Source organism: Myotis myotis, unplaced genomic scaffold, assembly GCF_014108235.1.
Source record: "Myotis myotis isolate mMyoMyo1 unplaced genomic scaffold, mMyoMyo1.p scaffold_m19_p_9, whole genome shotgun sequence".
Classification (NCBI taxonomy): Eukaryota; Metazoa; Chordata; class Mammalia; order Chiroptera; family Vespertilionidae; genus Myotis; species Myotis myotis.
Genome location: NW_023416401.1, coordinates 40,839,406 through 40,857,224, shown reverse-complemented (window position 1 = coordinate 40,857,224; position 17,819 = coordinate 40,839,406). Strand labels below are relative to the sequence as shown.

General features: G+C 44.7%; 1 protein-coding gene across 3 annotated transcripts in view; it reads left to right on the top strand.

Annotated features, from left to right (window-relative positions):
* Positions 1–17,819, top strand: part of ATP9B (ATPase phospholipid transporting 9B (putative)) — a 146,461-nt gene that overhangs the window by 57,037 nt on the left and 71,605 nt on the right. For all 3 annotated transcript variants that reach the window (XM_036321297.1, XM_036321298.1, XM_036321299.1), the window contains exons 9-11: positions 6,126–6,206; positions 6,530–6,605; positions 10,273–10,349. In XM_036321297.1, coding sequence (XP_036177190.1) covers positions 6,126–6,206; positions 6,530–6,605; positions 10,273–10,349 — 234 coding nt within the window. The remainder of the gene's footprint in view (positions 1–6,125; positions 6,207–6,529; positions 6,606–10,272; positions 10,350–17,819) is intronic.

Here is a 17,819-nt window from a genome sequence, read left to right as displayed (position 1 = left end):
CATTTGATGTCTACTATACTAGATGAAATGCATTCCCCTGAATGTTCATGCACATGTTGAAGTGAGGATGGTTGCTAGCTTGTTCTTTATTTCCATGTCTCCAAAGGTAATCTGTTATATGAACGTTTTATTTTTTGAAAATTACTATGACGGTATAATACTTAACTGATGAATGATTCTCAAACTGGCCTTATCCTAGGAATCATTGGCTGCTTGTTAAACATTCTAGTCGTGTTTTCATAAGTCTAAAATTACTAAACAATGTATTTCTTCTTGTGTAAACTAGCTTGACTTAATTAACTTGAAAATAAATTTTTATTAGTTAATATATAGTCTCTGCTGCAGTCACAGACGCACAGTGTTGAGCTGCTGTACTCCCCCTTCAGCTGGTGTAGCATTTCTGCTCCAAGGCCTCCTGGAGGGTGTGTGAGGAGCTTTCCCAGAGAGTGTGTAAGTCAGGGACAGGGATGCGTTAGCTTTCTGCCCGTTGGCGTTGGTGGTTCTCTGCGGCAGGGTTGCTGTGTATTGAACTTGATAGCGGCAACAGTGTTTTCCATGGAGAATCATTTTGGTAACATTCAGTGAGTAATTTTTGGAGGTTAGTATTGGTCCTCTTCCCTCCTCTGATTTTATGTATTCAATCCCGTTCTGCTCTGAGGAGTGGTTTCTGTTTCCTGTATTGATCCGCCTCAAATCAAGAGAGAAGTTTTTCTCCTTCACCAACATCCCAGGGGTCAGTGGTCCCAGGCTGAGAAGACAGCTCTGTCATCCTCCATTTGTGACTTTCACTGTCCCAAATGTCTGCTCCCAGCCGGCTCAGCCAGCAGGAGCGGAAGTGCGTGGGAGAGCACTCTCACCCCAGGCACCCGGCATTTCTCATCACATCTCACCACTAGAATGAGCCACCTGGTGAGAGCTAGCTGTGTGTGTTGTTTATAGGGGCCATGCGCCTATCTGAAGCTCGAAGTTCTGCCTTTAAAGGCCATGGCAGAGTGGTGGACAGTGATCTTCATCTCACTGTCCCTCGTTTGCCATCACACTTCTCACTGGGTGAGGCATTGAGACTCCAGTCATTAGGGTCCTCAGAACAGACGCCCCCATTAGAATCTTGTCATGATTACCATCTGTACTATAATCAGTTACTTCACAGTTGTTCTCAGGAACTCTAAGCAACTTGAAAATGTGTATATCCCTCTCTCACCTGGATTAAAGGAGGAAATGAAATATAAACAGCAAAATAGTACATGGCTCCTGGAAGTGGAGGAGGCCATATCATTTTTAGGCCATTGCCTGTTTTCTGCAAGTGATGACATACAGCCAGCAGCCAGGCTTCTGCTCACAGAGCAACCCCGATGGGAGGCTGTATACACAGCAGGGAGCCCTGCATGTTCTGCCTCCCTGGCCAAAGGGACCCTGAATACATGTTTAGAAGTAGCAGGAATGGAAAGGCCATGTGCATTGCAAAACCATTCCAGGAGTAGAAGAGCATTGTGCAAATCTCTGGTGTGTTCTGAGAAATCTTAGAGGACACTGCAGTCTGAAAGAAGCCACGAAGAAGGATCAAGTGGAGGTGAGACCTCACTGAAGGACATGATCGTGGAAATAAGAACACAGTGTGGGGCTGGAGAAGAATTGTTCTGCAGCTCCCAGAACAGAGGCCGGAGTGTGGTTTTGATCGCGGTTCCCAGTGGACTCACACTGGACACGTTGAGTCCTGTCAGCAACAGGTGGTGAGGATGCATATGAAGTGCTGCCTGCGTCGGGAAGGGTGTCCCTTGGCACCTCGGCTTGCCCAGAAGAAAAGCAGGTGTTTGGCATAAACATGTTGCTCGAATAAACAGTTTAGGCCCAGGGAGCCTTTCTTCTCTGGGAATGCTGGGAACCCTCTTGAAATCCACATTTTCAGATGCTGGCCAAGGCATCTTTACAGGGAATTTATATTGTTACTAGAGGCCTGGTGCACGAAATTTGTGCACAGGTATGGTCCCTAGGCCTGGCTGGCGATCAGGGCCAATCTGTGGGGCAACCGGCAGGGTGATCAGGGGGTCCCCCCACTAGCACCTGCCTTGGCCAGCCTGGGGCCTGCGGGCTGGGGGCAGCTCCTATGTTGAGCGTCTGCCCCCTGGTGGTCAGTGCACATCATAGCGACCAGTCGTTCTGCCATTCAGTTAATTTGCATATTAGGCTTTTATTATATAGGACTAGAGGCCCGGTGCACAAAAATTTGTGCACTCAGGGGGAAGGGGGGGTCCCTCAGCCCGGCCTGTGCCCTCTCGCAGTCTGGGACCCCTCAGGAGATAACGACCTGCTGGCTTAGGCCTGCTCCCGGGTGGCAGAGGGAAGGCCCAATCCCTAGGTGCAGCCCCTGGTCGGGCTCAGAGCAGGGCCGATTGGGGAGTTGGGGCGCTGCCCCTGTCATGCACAGAGCAGGGCGGATCAGGAGGTTGCGATGCCACCCTCAGTCACGCTCAGGGTAGGGCTGATTGGGGGGTTGGGGCACCGCCCCCTGTCACACTCAAGGCAGGGTCGATAGGGAGGTTGCGGCGCCACCCCGTCACACACAGAGCAGGGCCAATCAGGGGGTTGGGGCGCTGCCCCCTGTCACTCACAGAGCAGGACCCATCAGGGGGGTTGAGGCTCCGTACCCTGTCACGCACAGAGCAGGGTCGATCAGGGGTTTGGGGAGCTCCCCCCTGTCACGCACAGAGCAGGGCCCATCAGGGGGTTGGGGAGCTCCCCCTGTCATGCACAGAGCAGGGCCGATCAGGGGGTTGGGGAGCTCCCCCCTGTCACTCACAGTAGGGCCGATAGGGGAGTTGGGGCACCGCCCCCTGTCACACACAGAGCAGGGCGGATCAGGGGGTTGGGGTGCCACACCCTGTCACACTCAGGGCAGGGCCGATGGGGAGGTTATGACTCTACCCCGTCACACACAGAGCAGGGCCCGTGGGCGGGGGGGGGGGGGGGAGGGTTGGGGCGCCGCACCCTGTCACACACAGAGCCGCAGGGCGATCAGGGGGTTGGGGAGCTCCCCCCTATCAGGCACAGAACAGGGCTGATCAGGGGGTTGGGGCGCCTTCCCCTGTCACGAACAGAGCAGGGCGGATAGGGAGGTTGTGGCCCCACCCCCTGTCACACACAGCCGCAGGGCGATCAGGGGGTTTGGGCGCTGCCCCCTGTCACGCTGATCCCAGTGCCGGGAGGCCTTGCAGCTCTGCTGATCCCGGTGCTGGGAGGCATATTACCCTTTTACTATATAGCATAGAGGCCTGGTGCATGTGTGGGGTCCGGCTGGTTTGCCCTGAAGGGTGTCCTGGATCAGAGTGGGGGTCCCCACTGAGGTGCCTAGCCAGCCTGGGTAAGGGGATGATGGCTGTTTGCAGCTGGTCACACACCCTTCAGGGTGGGGGTCCCCACTGGGGTGCCTGGCCAGTCTGGGTGAGGGGCTGAGGGCTGTTTTCAGGCTGGCGGGTGACGGAAGCTCCCAACGCTCCTTTTTTTCTTTTTTTTTTATTCTGGGCCAGCTTTAGCTCTGAGGCTCCAGCTCTTAGGCCTCCGCTCCTGAAAGCAGGTATCTGGTTTGTTTCAGTTCTATAATCGAAACAATGTATAACTCCAGCTCTGAGATCCCAGCTCGCTGAAAGCAGGTTTCTGGGGTTTTGTTTAGCTTCTATATTTGTTACAATGTTTCAAACTGCAGGCTCAGAGGCCTGCAGCAGCAGGTGGGGAACGTTGGAGTCCTCCGTCACTGAAGCAAGCAAGCCTCATGTTAGTTTCAAGCTGCCTGGCTGCTGGCCACCATCTTGGCTGGCAGTTAATTTGCATATCTCGCTGATTAGCCAGTGGGAAGGGTAGCGGTCGTACGCCAATTACCATGTTTCTCTTTTATTAGATAGGATTCTAGGACCTCACCCAGCTGGGTGGGACCAGCCTGCCCTATTGGTCTCAGGTGTGTCCTGTATGGGTCCTGGATGCAGCCCGTTGAAATGGCACCCATTTACCCTAAAGTCCACCCGAGAAAACCCAGCTGTCCTTTGAGTTTTGACCTCTAAACCCGGGAGAAGCTCCCTCAGGCAGCAGGAGGGGAGAGCATGCAGACAGTTCTGCCGGACTAGGGATGACTTTGCCTCCTTCCTGTGCCCTGTCCAGTATTCTCTGGCAGCGTCATTGGGTGTCAGACAGCAATCCTAACTCCATGTCTTTTCAGTCATCCCCTCCATCTACCTTGGGAGTGGCCCAGAACAGATCATTCCCTCTCTGGGACAGTGGCACTCGGTAATAAAGCTGCCTTACTAAGGCCTGTGAACAGAAGGAAAGTGAGGGAAGCAGGTTAGGCTCATGATCTACTGCTTCGAACTGCAGTTGATCTGGAGTGCCAGCATACAGGTGACAGCAGTGACACCTTGGAAGATGGGCCTCCCACTTGCAGCTGTGAGCAGGGGTCACATGTTGGGGCAAAAGTGGCTCAATTTCAGATGGCCCCTTGATTGTGGTCAGCTCAGAGGGCCCAGCCAGCATCCAGTTTTCATGGTTTATGTCCCTCCCAGGCGTTCAAATTCTGCACCAGCCCCAGGTGTCCCCATAAGGCCATTCCTGCACTCAGTTTGGCATTGCTCAGGTCATAGTCAAAACACTCCTGGCAGACAATGAGAGTTCGGTATGGGCATCTAGGGTCTGTGAGTCCAGGGTTCCAAGTGATGAGACTTCCAGGCTGTGCCCTGAGAGCTCTGGCTCAGATATGGCATCAGCCCCACACCAAGGAGAGTCCCAGAGCTGTCTAGATGGGAGCACAGTCTGTGTCCAGCACACTGGAGTGTTGAGGGCATGGCACTGGTGCAACTCAGGGCAGACCAGAATGTTACCCCCCCCCCGACTCTCCCGTTCAGGAACCAGAGTTCAGAGCTGGAGAGCTGCAGAGTTGTCTGTCCCCCCAAGCAGCTTTGACGTGATGTGCAGCTTGAGTCATAGTTTTCTCTTCATTAATCTTTTTAATAGTCTCTAGATTGTTATGTCAAACCTGTAGTCCTATTACAGAATTTTCCTATAATTTAAGTCTCTTTTTTATTCTCCTGAGCTTTTTCAGTTATCTTCAGGTTACCTGACATCTGCTGATAACTCTCACAGTATTAATAAAATGGAAAAGGAATCCTGGTCCTCCTGAGAGGACACAGGACCTGCAAATAGGAGCAGGCCGAGGCCAGGGCACTACCACTGCCCTGTGCAGCCCATAGGCAGCAGTGCCAACAGGAGCACGAGACAAGGACAGGCTTGAACTCCTTACTCTTCACGTTTATGGATCAATGTCAACATCCCAGTCAAATTCAGTCCTTCAGTAAAAGACCAATATTTTTAAATTTCTGTATTGAATTTGTCCAGCTTTCTGAAGCCAATTAGAAATATTACAAAAACAACACTAAAATATCAATAATTAAAAGACCGTTGAAACTTTACCTTAAGAAAAGCACAAGTACAAGTAATCTCCATTAGTGGATGTAATTTACGCATTATTGTTGGGGTCCACATGATCAATTTGAAAAATGCACCAGCGTGTTTGGGTCATCACAGACTTATTTGGTCACTCTCCACCCACACTGTCATTTGCCTGCCCCTGTCTGAATTCAGGTGTGCTTCACATCTGCATGCTTGGAGCTTTGCCTTACAGGCAGTCAGAATCGATGTGGGGTGTGGATTTGTCCAAGTCCAGACAGATGAGGATCTTTCCATGTTGTATATTCCTGGTGATCTGGTAAAAATCATCGTGCATCATTAAAAAACTGAAATTTATTTTAGATACATTGCTAACAGTAATATAGCTCCTATTGTTTTAATAAAATTAACTAAACTTTCTGTACCTTATCAGCATCTCACAAGTGCTTTGGAAAAACACCTGTCATCAGGTAGCAGTGCTCTGTTAGAATCAAGAGAACTACCCCACCTCCCTTGAGCTTAGAAATGATTTTTTTTAGTTATCTTCTATCCTAATTCATAATGTTGGCACACAAAATAGAAGAAAATCAACCATCACTTTTGGCAAATAATATAGAAAAATATTAATTGGTAACTGAAAATTTTAAAGAAACTTTGTTTAATTTTAATGTTACTAATTTAGATACTCTGTATTCCAGGACCTGTTTTCCATCAGTGCTTATGTCCATGCTCAGAAGCCACAGCTGGATATTCACAGCTTTGAAGGCACATTTACCAGAGTGAGTTAAGTCTTCTGTTAAATCAAATACACTCATTGTGTATGTAAGTTAAATATAACAAACTTTTATTTAAAAGAGTTGTATCAGGCAGATTCTGCCCTGTAGTTGTTGTTCAGATGGGGAGAAATTCCTGGTTCTTCCTGCTCTTCCATCTCAGAATCCTCTGTCTCAATTCCTTTTTTCCATCTTATTTTGCATTGCCTTTTCACTGCTGGTCAACTGGATCCAGCTGTGGACTTCTTTTTAATGCTATAGATATCTGAAATGTGAGTGATACAAATATTGGTAACTTAGTATTGTTTTCCTTTTCTTTTCCTGAACAGGAAGACAGTGATCCACCCATTCATGAGAGTCTCAGCATAGAAAATACATTGTGGGCAAGCACGGTTGTTGCATCAGGTAAGAAATAAGCTCTATTTTTATAGTTAATTCTCACATAATAAGTGATGCTTTGTGTTTTTGAGTGACTCCAAACAAGTGTTTCTCAAAATGCCTGGCATAACATGTAAACTTTACTAAGCATACACTCCAGTTCAGTGAGTGTCAGACAAGCCCGAGAGTCTGCATCTCAGACAAGCCCAGGGCCAGGGCTGACAGTGATTGTGATAAATGCAGAAAATGAGAGGAAACATTTGGAAATTTTTATAGTAACTCATGAAGTAATTTAATGTTAGAAAAATTGGGGCATATATTTTCTTGTTTTTATATTGTTTCTTTTGTTACTTTATTGTTGTGGTATTTTACAGAACTAGTCCTCACAACATATTAATAATTTAAAAATAAAACATGACCCTTTATCATTCATTGTTGGTGGGGCCCCTGCTCTAGAAGTAGGTTACTCTGTCTAGGGTTAGGGTAGCTGGAGAAGCTGCTCAATGAGGACAGCCCAAGAGGGACAGCCCCGAGCTCTGAGACGGGGACAAACCAGCTTCTGGCTGAGCATACACGGGACGTGGGGACAGCAAAGAACCCACTGCAGCATGGGGTACGTCATCCACAACAGGGATGGGAGTTGCAGCTTCTCAAACCTTCTGTCTCATGGGCAAGTGTAGAGGATGGGAGGTAGGTGGAGAAATTCTGCACACTTTCTGTTGCTCTGACGTCTTCCCTAGATGTGCACGGTTGCCAGAGCCCAGATCAGGTGCAGATCCCATCTGACACTCTGTGTCCCTGCATCATGTCTTTGTGTGGCTTTTCTCAGGCTGATTTATTAGTTTCATTGGAGCATGTGGGTATATCTGGCAGGTGTGTAGTGGTCACTGGTTCACTGTCACCACTGTGTCTCCACTGCTTGGTGCTTCTCTCCCCCCCCCCCACCCCCCACCCCCCTACACAGGGATGCTCGAGCAGCTTGTATGTGAGGTTTTGTTGAGACTGACTCCAGGAAATCATCTATAAATTGTAGCCAATCCTTAAGGCTGCAATAGGGGCTCCAGTTTCTTACTGTGTGTAGCAGGTTCTGGGTATATGATTGGGATCAAGAAAGACTTTGGTTGCTTGATCTTTCTCTCAGTCTGTGTCTGTTTGTTCTTCCCCTATATCTTGACTTTCACATATGCAATCTTTCCTTAAGTCTGACGAATGTGTTATATCTTGTTGCTCCCTCACGTCTCATTTTTAAATTAACAGGTAACCCCTTCCCCACGTTTCTTTGATTGGCCATGTGTACAGGTTTACTCATTCTTTTAGCCTATAAATATATACCTTTTGTCAAAGAGAATGGAGGCTATTTCAAATATGCTGTTCTGACTAGTAATTTTAGTAATTAAAATGCACGAGAGACTCAGAAAAAAATGCATTATTCTGACTCCAGCAAGTACTCATTTTTAGTAAGAATTAAATGAAATAATACATGAGTCTTTAACAAACTTTAATAGATTAAGTACATAAAATTGCACGAGGAATTCTGTCAAATTCTTGTGTATGTTATATTTAACATGCAAATACTGATTTTAGTCTTTATCTGTCTGAATGCAGTGTTCCCTGTTGGTCTTGTCATTTCACAGACTTCATCTGGGACACTTTAAAGTGTAATGCCAGCCTGGAGTCAGCATCACTAGTCACCTACCTGCACATTAGGACAGTGGTTTCTAGCTTGATTAACTTTCAAGCCTTTTCTGAGACTTATTTGTTATAAATTAATTAGAAATAAATTAATTTTGCAATTTTCCTTGTTCTATTTTTATGCTTATTTTACATTAGTGACACTTTTATATTTTGATTAAGTGCAACTTAATTGGCAAATTAGGAAAGTTTTAAAGTATTATGTCATTGTGAATTTAATATTTTTCTATATATACGTTAACAGACAGAATATCTAGGAAGTTTATTGAATAACTAGAGGCCCGGTACATGAAATTCGTGTGGGGGGGGGGAGGGTGTCCCTCAGTCCAGCCTGCACCCTCTCCAATCTGGGACCCCTCGGGGGATGTCCGACTGCCCACAGGGATTGGGCCTAAACCAGTAGTCGGACATCCCTCTCATGATCCGGGACTGCTGGCTCCCAACCACTCGCCTGCCTGCCTGCCTGATTGCCCCCTAACCGCTTCTGCCTGCCAGCCTGATCACCCCCTAACCACTCCCCTGCCAGCCCGATTACCCCTAACTGCCCTCCCCTGTAGGCCTGATTGCCCCCAACTACCCTCTCCTGCTGGCCTGTTTACCCCCAACTGCCCTTCCCTGCTGGCTTGGTCGCCCCAACTGCCCTCCCCTGCTGGCCTGTTTGCCCCCAAATGCCCTTCCCTGCCAGCCATCTTATGGTGGCCATCTTGTGATGATGTGAGGGAGGCCATCTTGTGGTGGCCATCTTGTGACAACGTTGCACCAGGGCATGGCATGAGGGCATGACACCACCTAGGATTTTATTATATAGGATAGGATAATATATAAAGATAGCATTTATACAGTTTAGAGTTCACTCTGCTTTCAAGAACACAGCTTCTCCAGTGACACACAGTTTTAAAAGGTGTGTGTGGAGGGTGTTTATTCTAAAACAAAAAATATGTGTCCCCTCTACAGATTTCACTGCTTAGTAGTACTCTAGTGCTCTCTTCCTGAACGCCCTGTGGAGGAGGCAGTTTGTCCTGTGACTTGTGGAACATGAGCTGTCATTGTGCTTTATGTCCAGGAAATCTTGTGATCGCACTTACTCAGAGGGTCCTGCCTAATGACTCACTAAATACCACACCTTAACTTAATGTGACATCAGGGCTTAATTATCACAGTTAATTCTACAATCGTTGTTGACTGTCTTTCTTACTTTAATCATATTTCTTACCTTCAAATTTTTCGGTTAGGATTTTAAATTATGCACAGCTGCAGTTCTAGAAACAGACATCCATGGTTTCAACTTGACATTTCAGGGATGCCTGCCTCTGTACCTCTTCTGCAGTCTATAGGTTGTTCTGGGGTACTTTATGATTTCTTTTGTCTTAAGTTTGATGGACCACAAAATTATCATTTTTTTCTTGACATACAATTAGAAAACCAAACTTTCAGGAGATGAATAAAAGAGACTAATAAGATCTAAATTGAATATCAAAAATTTTATAATATTTCTCTTATTGTTTTAATTGTATATGTGCCAAAATATGGGCAGAGGCTCTTACATTAGGGCTTTAATCTCTACAGTGAAATATACTCCTAGACTCTTGTTCACAGAAACTGGTTCAGTTGGTACCATCGTGGTTTAAAAGGTCACATGATGACTTTGACCAGTTAAGAATGTGGCCTCTCTTCATTTAACTTCAGTGTGAGAGTTACCATCTTAGTAGACAATAATGAATGAACAATGTCACTCTGTTTTCAAAGAATATTAGTACATATTCTAATGTAATCTGCAGGTAAATTTGTGTTGCTTAAGAAATCATTTTAGTCTTTCAAAGCTTATTTTAAAAGTTAAGATTAGGTTTTCTTGAACAAATCCAATCAAATGTGCTGTTGGATACATTTATATAAAATTAAATGGTGTAATAATATTTCCAATCAAATTATTTAATTAGAAAGTATTATCTCTGTGCTTACCATTTAAAGTATCTCTGTAAGGACCACTTTCGTGTTTTTGCAGGTACTGTAATAGGTGTTGTCATTTATACTGGAAAAGAGACTCGAAGTGTAATGAACACATCCAATCCAAAAAATAAGGTAGGCTAGATTAAGGAGCAACTGCTTTAATGAACTTGCTTTTTCCTTTCAGTAAGAAAGTACCTGTAGTTCTGAATAGCCCATTCATTTTAGCTTAATACGTAACATAAAGTGACTTTCCAAAAGGGTGGTGATTTAGGATAAGAATTCTCTGTATTTATGTAACAACATGTGCATACAGAAGAATTTCCCAAAGTATCTTTTCTTGGTTAATCAGTTTTATATGTCTCTTAAATTTTCATTACTGGATATATAATTTACCCATAATTTGACAGTTAATTGTGGGTCTCTTAATGTCTCCTCAATCTATTTACTTTACAATTGGCACTCTTTATTTTTATGTTAATGATTCGTTTTAAAATAAAGGAATCTGCATTATTTTTAGAGTACTTAATTTCATAGTGTTATATTTTTAAACTAGTTTTATGTAAATTATTTCCATTTTAGAAGAGGTATATTAAAAACTAGATTTTAGTTTTAAAGGCTGCTTGATTCTATTTCTAAACTAATTATATTCCTAAAATTGTTATTTATCCATTCAACGTGTGTGCATAGTAAATCATCCAAAGTTATATAGGTGACCTTTCTTAAGTTTATGACCTCAGGTAAGAACTTGAACCCTGGCAATTGACTTCCTGGCTTATAGTCTGGGCATTGCCACTAACCAGCTCTTTGACTCCAGACATGTGGCTTAATTCTGTGTCTTACTACTCAATAAATGTTACCTATCATTATTATCTTTCTGTGAAATGAAATGTGAAGTGTTGATGAATGCCATAGATTTTGAACCCAACCCTCAATGTCAGTCAAGAAGACCTTACTAAGAGGTTGTGCGCGGTCTGGGTTCCACACATCCCTCCAATGACCCTGGAAAGCCTGTCCGCTGACCCTCTGCACTCACTCTTCCACCCTGTCTTCCCTCTCCCACACCCTTTTAAAAAATAGCTTTCTAGATTTCCCTGGTGTTAGCAGGATGTACCTTATAATAGGAAGGCACCTTTGGAGTTTTCCACGTTGGATTTAAAGCGTCACTTTGCCACTTGACAGCCTCACACATGAAGCAAATGTGCTCTTCCAGTGCCTGGTCCCTTCCTGGTGCTCAGTCCATGTTCCGTGCCCTCCCCAATGGAATTCGGGGCAGTGACAGCTAAGGCAAGGCAGAGTGTTGCCCATGCATGCACACACACTCACAAACATGGGCACACATGTGCACATGCACACACGGTGCTGAGCACTTCTTTGCATTAGGTCACTAGTCTGCACCACACCCTCAGCCAAGGGCTGTCCTCTGGTCGCAGAGCAGGGAGATCATAGAGCAGGAGGCTGGGGCTTGTCAGCCCATGTTCGTTTCTCCTTGAAGGCACTATGCACAGAGCTCCAACTACATATGGAAGCATTTGTGTAAATTAAGGAATAATCTTATGAGAGAAATAAAGTCTCTAAATTTGCATATGCCATTAAATCTTTCTAAGTGTTAAATGTCAGATTTACAAGGAAAATTTCAGGAAAAGGTTACAGGCTACAATGGACAGAAAGTAACAGATGTAATTTATCCAGGGAAGTATTGACATATGCTGGGTGAAAAGAGTGTGTGATATGTGAGTCCCTAAGTAGAGAAGGGAAGACAGATTATTATTCACTGTTCGTAGGACATTATCGTCTGAAGTCTGCAGCTCACTATTCTGACATAGCTTAGTAACCAACAAACTTTTGGACTTCAAAGAGTGCTAGTAGGAACAAAAAGTAAACATTTAATAGGGAAATCGAATCATTTACCCAGGTTTCACTGGACTTCATCAGGGAAGCAAAACTGTTCCTAACCTCAATTCTGAGAGCTATGTAAATGGAGTGTAGGTGGGGACCTTAACCAATGTGGTCAGATGAGATTTTGTGGTGGAGTCCGTTGGCAGCCATCATTTGGGGTGGGAATACCAACTTATGAGAGTCATGTCTCTGTCCAGCTGTTAGACAGACTGCCCTGAAACCACAGTGGCTATTACAACACAGGTTTCTTCTCACTGCACACGTCTGAAAAGTTGGCAGTTGCTCTGCTTATCATGGCCCCTCAGTGCCTCTGGAAACTCATTTCCATGACCACAAGGTCAGAAGAAATGGCTGAGTCCATGCTGACCTCACGGCTTCTGCCAAGGAGCCATGTAGGTCTCGTTTTCTCAGCCAGAGCAATTCAGTGGCCTCTTGTAAGTTGAAGGACTCAGGGCAGTATGGCCCTACCTTTCGTGCAGGATTGAGAGCTGACTACCCACTGCATGCGCATGGTTAGTCTCTAATAAGAAAAGAGGGACCTCGTCGAAACCCCCATGCCAGGGGTTAGGGTGGTGAGCAGGAAAGCAGCCAGGAAGGACTGGGAGAAGAGGGTATTTCCAGAGGCCAGTCATCAGCAGCACACTGGTGCTGCAGAGGTGAGGGGGCCAGAGTCAGTGCAGAGGGCCATGGGGTGTGCGGTTAGGAAACATTGCAGAGTGACAGTCATTGCCATAGATCTACTGGTGTGCGATTCAGATGCAAGGACAGGTGGGAGCGCTCTTTCAGGGTCAGCTGTGTCAGACAGGGTGTGTGTGTGTGGGGGGGGGGGGTGTCAGAGCACCGGCATCAGAGGGAAGACTGAACAGGCTTGGGGCGGGGGGTGGGTAGCCCTGGCACTGGAGACCCAGTGGAGATAAAAAACTGTACCACGTGAATAGGGTTTTATTAATTTTGTTTGTTTCCGGTGAGAAAATCAATATTATAAAACTATGAATGCTTTCAATAAAAGAAGAGAGGGTCTTAGTTTTTAAAGAACTAAAAATATTCTACAGAAAAATAAGTCTTGTGGGCAGTCAGGAGGAGTAACTTAAATATGTAAACATAAGGTTACTTAAAAGGAAGTTACATATTGTTATATAGAGAGTAGCTGCCATATAAACATGGCTTCTTTGATTTGTATAAAATATTTACAATCATCAGTCAAATCCTCCTTCCCTGCCTCCCTCCCTCCCTCCCTCCCTCCTCTCTCACACCCTGTTTCATTTACTTGCTATTTTCATTATTAGTGCATATAAGAGGAACATGAAAATTCGGAAAATTGCTTGAAGTTCCTAGGATAAAAAACACTGCAGTAAAAGCAGTGCTGATTTAAGGGGGGAAAGTTAATGCTCATGATTTGAGGTAATGAACTTGATGCAGAACATGGTAAGGGTTTGAGGCCCCTTCTGATGCACAGAGGACTGTAGCCTCACAGCTGAGGCTTGTGAATTTCTGAGCAATCTACGGACCAAACTAGTGCTGGGATTTTTGGTTTGTAGCAGAGCTGGTAGCAGGTGTGTGGTTTCCTGAGGCTGATTTTCAAGAGCTCCAAAGTGGAAGCAAAGTAGTTGCTAGTCTAAAGTGTCAGGTGGTTGGGTGGGCATGTCAGGGGATTAGAGGTGACATGCATCCCTGCAGATCAGTGGAATCAGTGACAGCAGAAGGCCCTATGGTTAGGATAGTAAACATCATAGCACTTCCAGTACCCACTGTCCCGAGGCTGTCCCCAAGAATGCCACCAGCCTTTCTTGCTCATGGTGGCATAAGTGTGTGCAGCTCCCCACTGGCGTGGCAGCTTCTTGAGGATGAGCATTTGTACTTTCAAACTTCTCCCAGATGGCTGTTGGGTTTTTAACCAGTATTGTTGGTTGTTTCATAAAACATTTTTAAACTTACCATTCTACTTGACTGATGTCCCAAGCCTTATTTTGGCTAATTCTCTTTTTTGTCTTCATTTCATTCTCTTCTAGCTGCCTTTTTTTAAAAAAATATATTTTATTGATTTTTTACAGAGAGGAAGGGAGAGAGATAGAGAGCTAGAAACATCGATGAAAGAGAAACATCGATCAGCTGCCTCCTGCACATCTCCTACTGGGGATGTGCCCACAACCCCAGGTACATGCCCTTGACCGGAATCGAACCTGGGACCTCTCAGTCCGCAGGCCAACGCTCTATCCACTGAGCCAAACCGGTTTCGGCATCTAGCTGCCTTTTAAAAGAAGGATGATGCTTCATATACCTAAAACCTAGAATTATCAGATATCATATTATTTTATTCCAAGTGTGCATTTAAAAAAATAGAAATGAAGATTCTTGCTCTAGGTGCTGCCTTAGTTGTCTTACTTTGTAAGACCTAGCCCACACAGCCTCATCTCATGCCCTAGGTGGCCCTGGGCTGCTGACATAGCTTCACATCAACCTACACAGCCCATCTGAGTCAGTGATTGGGTGTGGGGGGTTCTGACGCCACTGCCCCCTTAGGTCATGGCAACTAAGATGCACAAAGAATTCATGCATAGGTTCATTAAGCTATAACCAATTTCAGTGACTCTGACACATGTCCCACTTGAATTTATCCTTTTGGATTGGTCTTTGAAATTGGATCTTGAAGTCTAACTTGATGATTTTATATAATGAGAACATATAGCTTTATGCTTATTGCGTAAATTTATTAGAATACTTCTTTAAGTGCAGCATGTTTTATCCAGACGTGGGGATTAAGAATAAATCCTACAGTGTTGTTAGATGGAGGAACACTCCGCAGTAAAAAGAAGTTCTTAGAGCTCCTTTTCAGGGTGAGAATGTTTTCCCTCCTCTGTCACCAATACAAACAGAAAGCAGGGAGATGGGTCCATACAAACTTGATGATTTTATTTTAAAACTTTGAACGAATCAAAAGTCTTTATTACTAAGCAGTTACTTTTATGATAATATTTGGTGAACATTTAAATTATAAGGAGTGCAACTTGATGGACTGCTTTATAAAACTGAGCTTGAGATATATTTAATAAGATGACACTTGATTACATTTAAGAGGAAAAAAATTCTTACAGAAGGTTAAGAAAAATCAATTGTGACAGGTTGCCATTTTCACGCCATTCATAAGAATAAGTTGCTCCTAGCAAGAGCGTCAGGATGAAATGATAATACAAATTGCTTCAAGTGGCTATTGTCATCCCTTGGGCATATTGATTTGTGTTCCTAATAAAAAGATGCTTTCAGACGTCTCACTGACAGACAGACAGGTGATATGTGCCATTATGGGAATTAAAGCACTATGCTCCCTGAATTGTTGCAGAGGCGTTTCAGATAATAGAGCAAAATAGAATCAACTATGGTGGACTTTGCAAGTTGAAATTATCAAGGCTGTTTTGGAGAATAGCTTCTTATTTTTAAAAGGACAATTAATATTTTAAAGTTCTGTTGATTTATATTAAAATATTACAATGGGATAACTTATTTTTCTCTTTCCTTGTGGTTGCATGCAGGCACAGCACCCTTAATTTTTTTTAAAAGTTGCCTTCTTGAATAATAAAATAGTTCCAGATTTGCGTACTGGTTTAAAAATGTGATCCTGTACTTCCCCAAAGCACTGTATGTTGTAGAATGTAGTATTGCAGGCAGTCCACGTAGATAAAAGGACTTTTGGAATGCTTGCTTTGGTAACTGTTATTAATATAACAAATCCTAGTGTTTCAAGCCTCACCAGGAGAAGATGAACTAGATGGAGAAGCAGACCTGCACTCAGGTGACTCAGGAGCATGTGACAGGACAGGGTGGCTCTGGGTGACGACACACCCAGCTCACAGCACTCGCATAGCCGCATCTGTGTGCCACAGCTGTTCACAGTTCAGAGTTGCGTTTATCAGCATTGTGAATGGAAGTAAACTTATTATTTCAGAAAAGCAGTAAAGAGAAAAAATATGCTAAGTGTTGCGAAAGCAGTCCTGACATCGGGAGCATAATGCTTGTCAGAGGGAGCAGCCAGTATCCAAACTGGAAAATGGAGTCAGTCCCTAAAGGCCTCTTAAGTATGAATTTTATTACAAAGCAGGGGTTCTACATAGGAAACACAAGCATATTTATTATTATTTAAAGTCAGTACCTTGTATTTCACTAAAAAAGTTTACATAAATTTCTGAATGAGAAGGGATTACTAATCATTTCTTGTGTAGTAAATAAGAACTATTTGGTAGCATTGCATCATCTCTGTTCAGTACAGCTAAATTCTCTATAATCGAAATTCTTAACAGCAAAGTATAATTTATTCAAGAAGCAAGTAAGTATTTCAATAATTGTTTTTGTTTTTTGAAACCCTTGGTTCTTTACTCTGAGGCCATAAAAATTGTTAGAAATTTGTGGAACTTGTGGTGACTTATTTATCATGACATTTTAATCTTAATTTATAAGCTCACAAAACTGAGTATTTACTATTAACAGATTATTCTGAAGCATTCCTGATTAAAGCCTTTTTGGATAGCTGAGTATCTTGTAAGATTGAGCGTAGAGAAAGACCAGTTTCAAAGCTTCTCTGTGGAACTAGAATGAAAGTGGGCACAGGGATGGGTGATGGTGTTGTGAGTGAAGACAGAAGAGGAAGGTAGTGCACTGTTGTTTTGAAATTCTCAGCATAGATGTCACTCTCCTAGGCATTGTGAGCCGCAGGCAGGCGGGCCTGTGTAGTGTGGATGTTGTGTCTTTATGCACATTGGACCCTTCCTGGTCAGCAGGCATCACAAACCAGCCTTTGCATGGTGTGGGCTCAGGCAGACTACACTGGGGAAAACTCCAAGCAAAGGTCAGCTGTGACCTCTGGTTTTCTTACCATGCCCCGCCTGGGAAGGGCTGCTAAAGCAGAGTTCTGGGGGACCCACTGTCATTTCTTCTCCTCAGAGAAGAAGCTGGGCACCTACTATGCAACACCTGGCAGGCTGTGTGGATGCTTCTCCTTGGGGCTATGGCATGGAGGGGACACCAGTGCAGTGGGAGACCAAAGGGGAAAGGGAGCCCCAGCTTGCTACCAGGACCGTGGCCACAGTGACACATGGCTCAAGAGCCAACCTCATGCAGCATACCCCATGACTCTGGCATTTCGCCCTGGCTGCCATGTTATCTCAAGCCTCTAACACAGTGCCTGCCATGTGACTGAATGATTAAATTATTTTCCTTAAGGAGCAGTTCATGTTTTTTAACCCTCTATAGATACTTTTTTCTAAGCAATATATTTTTTTTAATTCCTCAGAAACAAATCTTAACACATCTGTTTTCAACTTAATAGACTTTTCATACATCCTATGTGATAAAAGGCTAATATGCAATTGTCCCCTCAACTGGGAGTTCAATCAGGGGGTGGGGCCAGCCAGCCAACCTCCCGCGTCCCCTCTCCCCCCCCCCGCCCCCCCCCCCCCAGCCAGCCTGGCCCAATAAACCCCGATTGGGGCTGGTTGAGTGGACTCCTCCCATGCACAAATTCGTGCACTGGGCCTCTAGTCTATATATATAAAAGGCTAATGTGCTAAGTGTCCCTCCTACCATCCTGCTGGTCACAATGATGTGCACTGACCACCAGGGGGCAGACGCTCAACACAGGAGCTGCCGAGCTGCAGTGACTTGGCAGCGGCGGTTCTTGGGTGACGCATCCCAAAACCAGAGAGGAGGGAGCCCGAT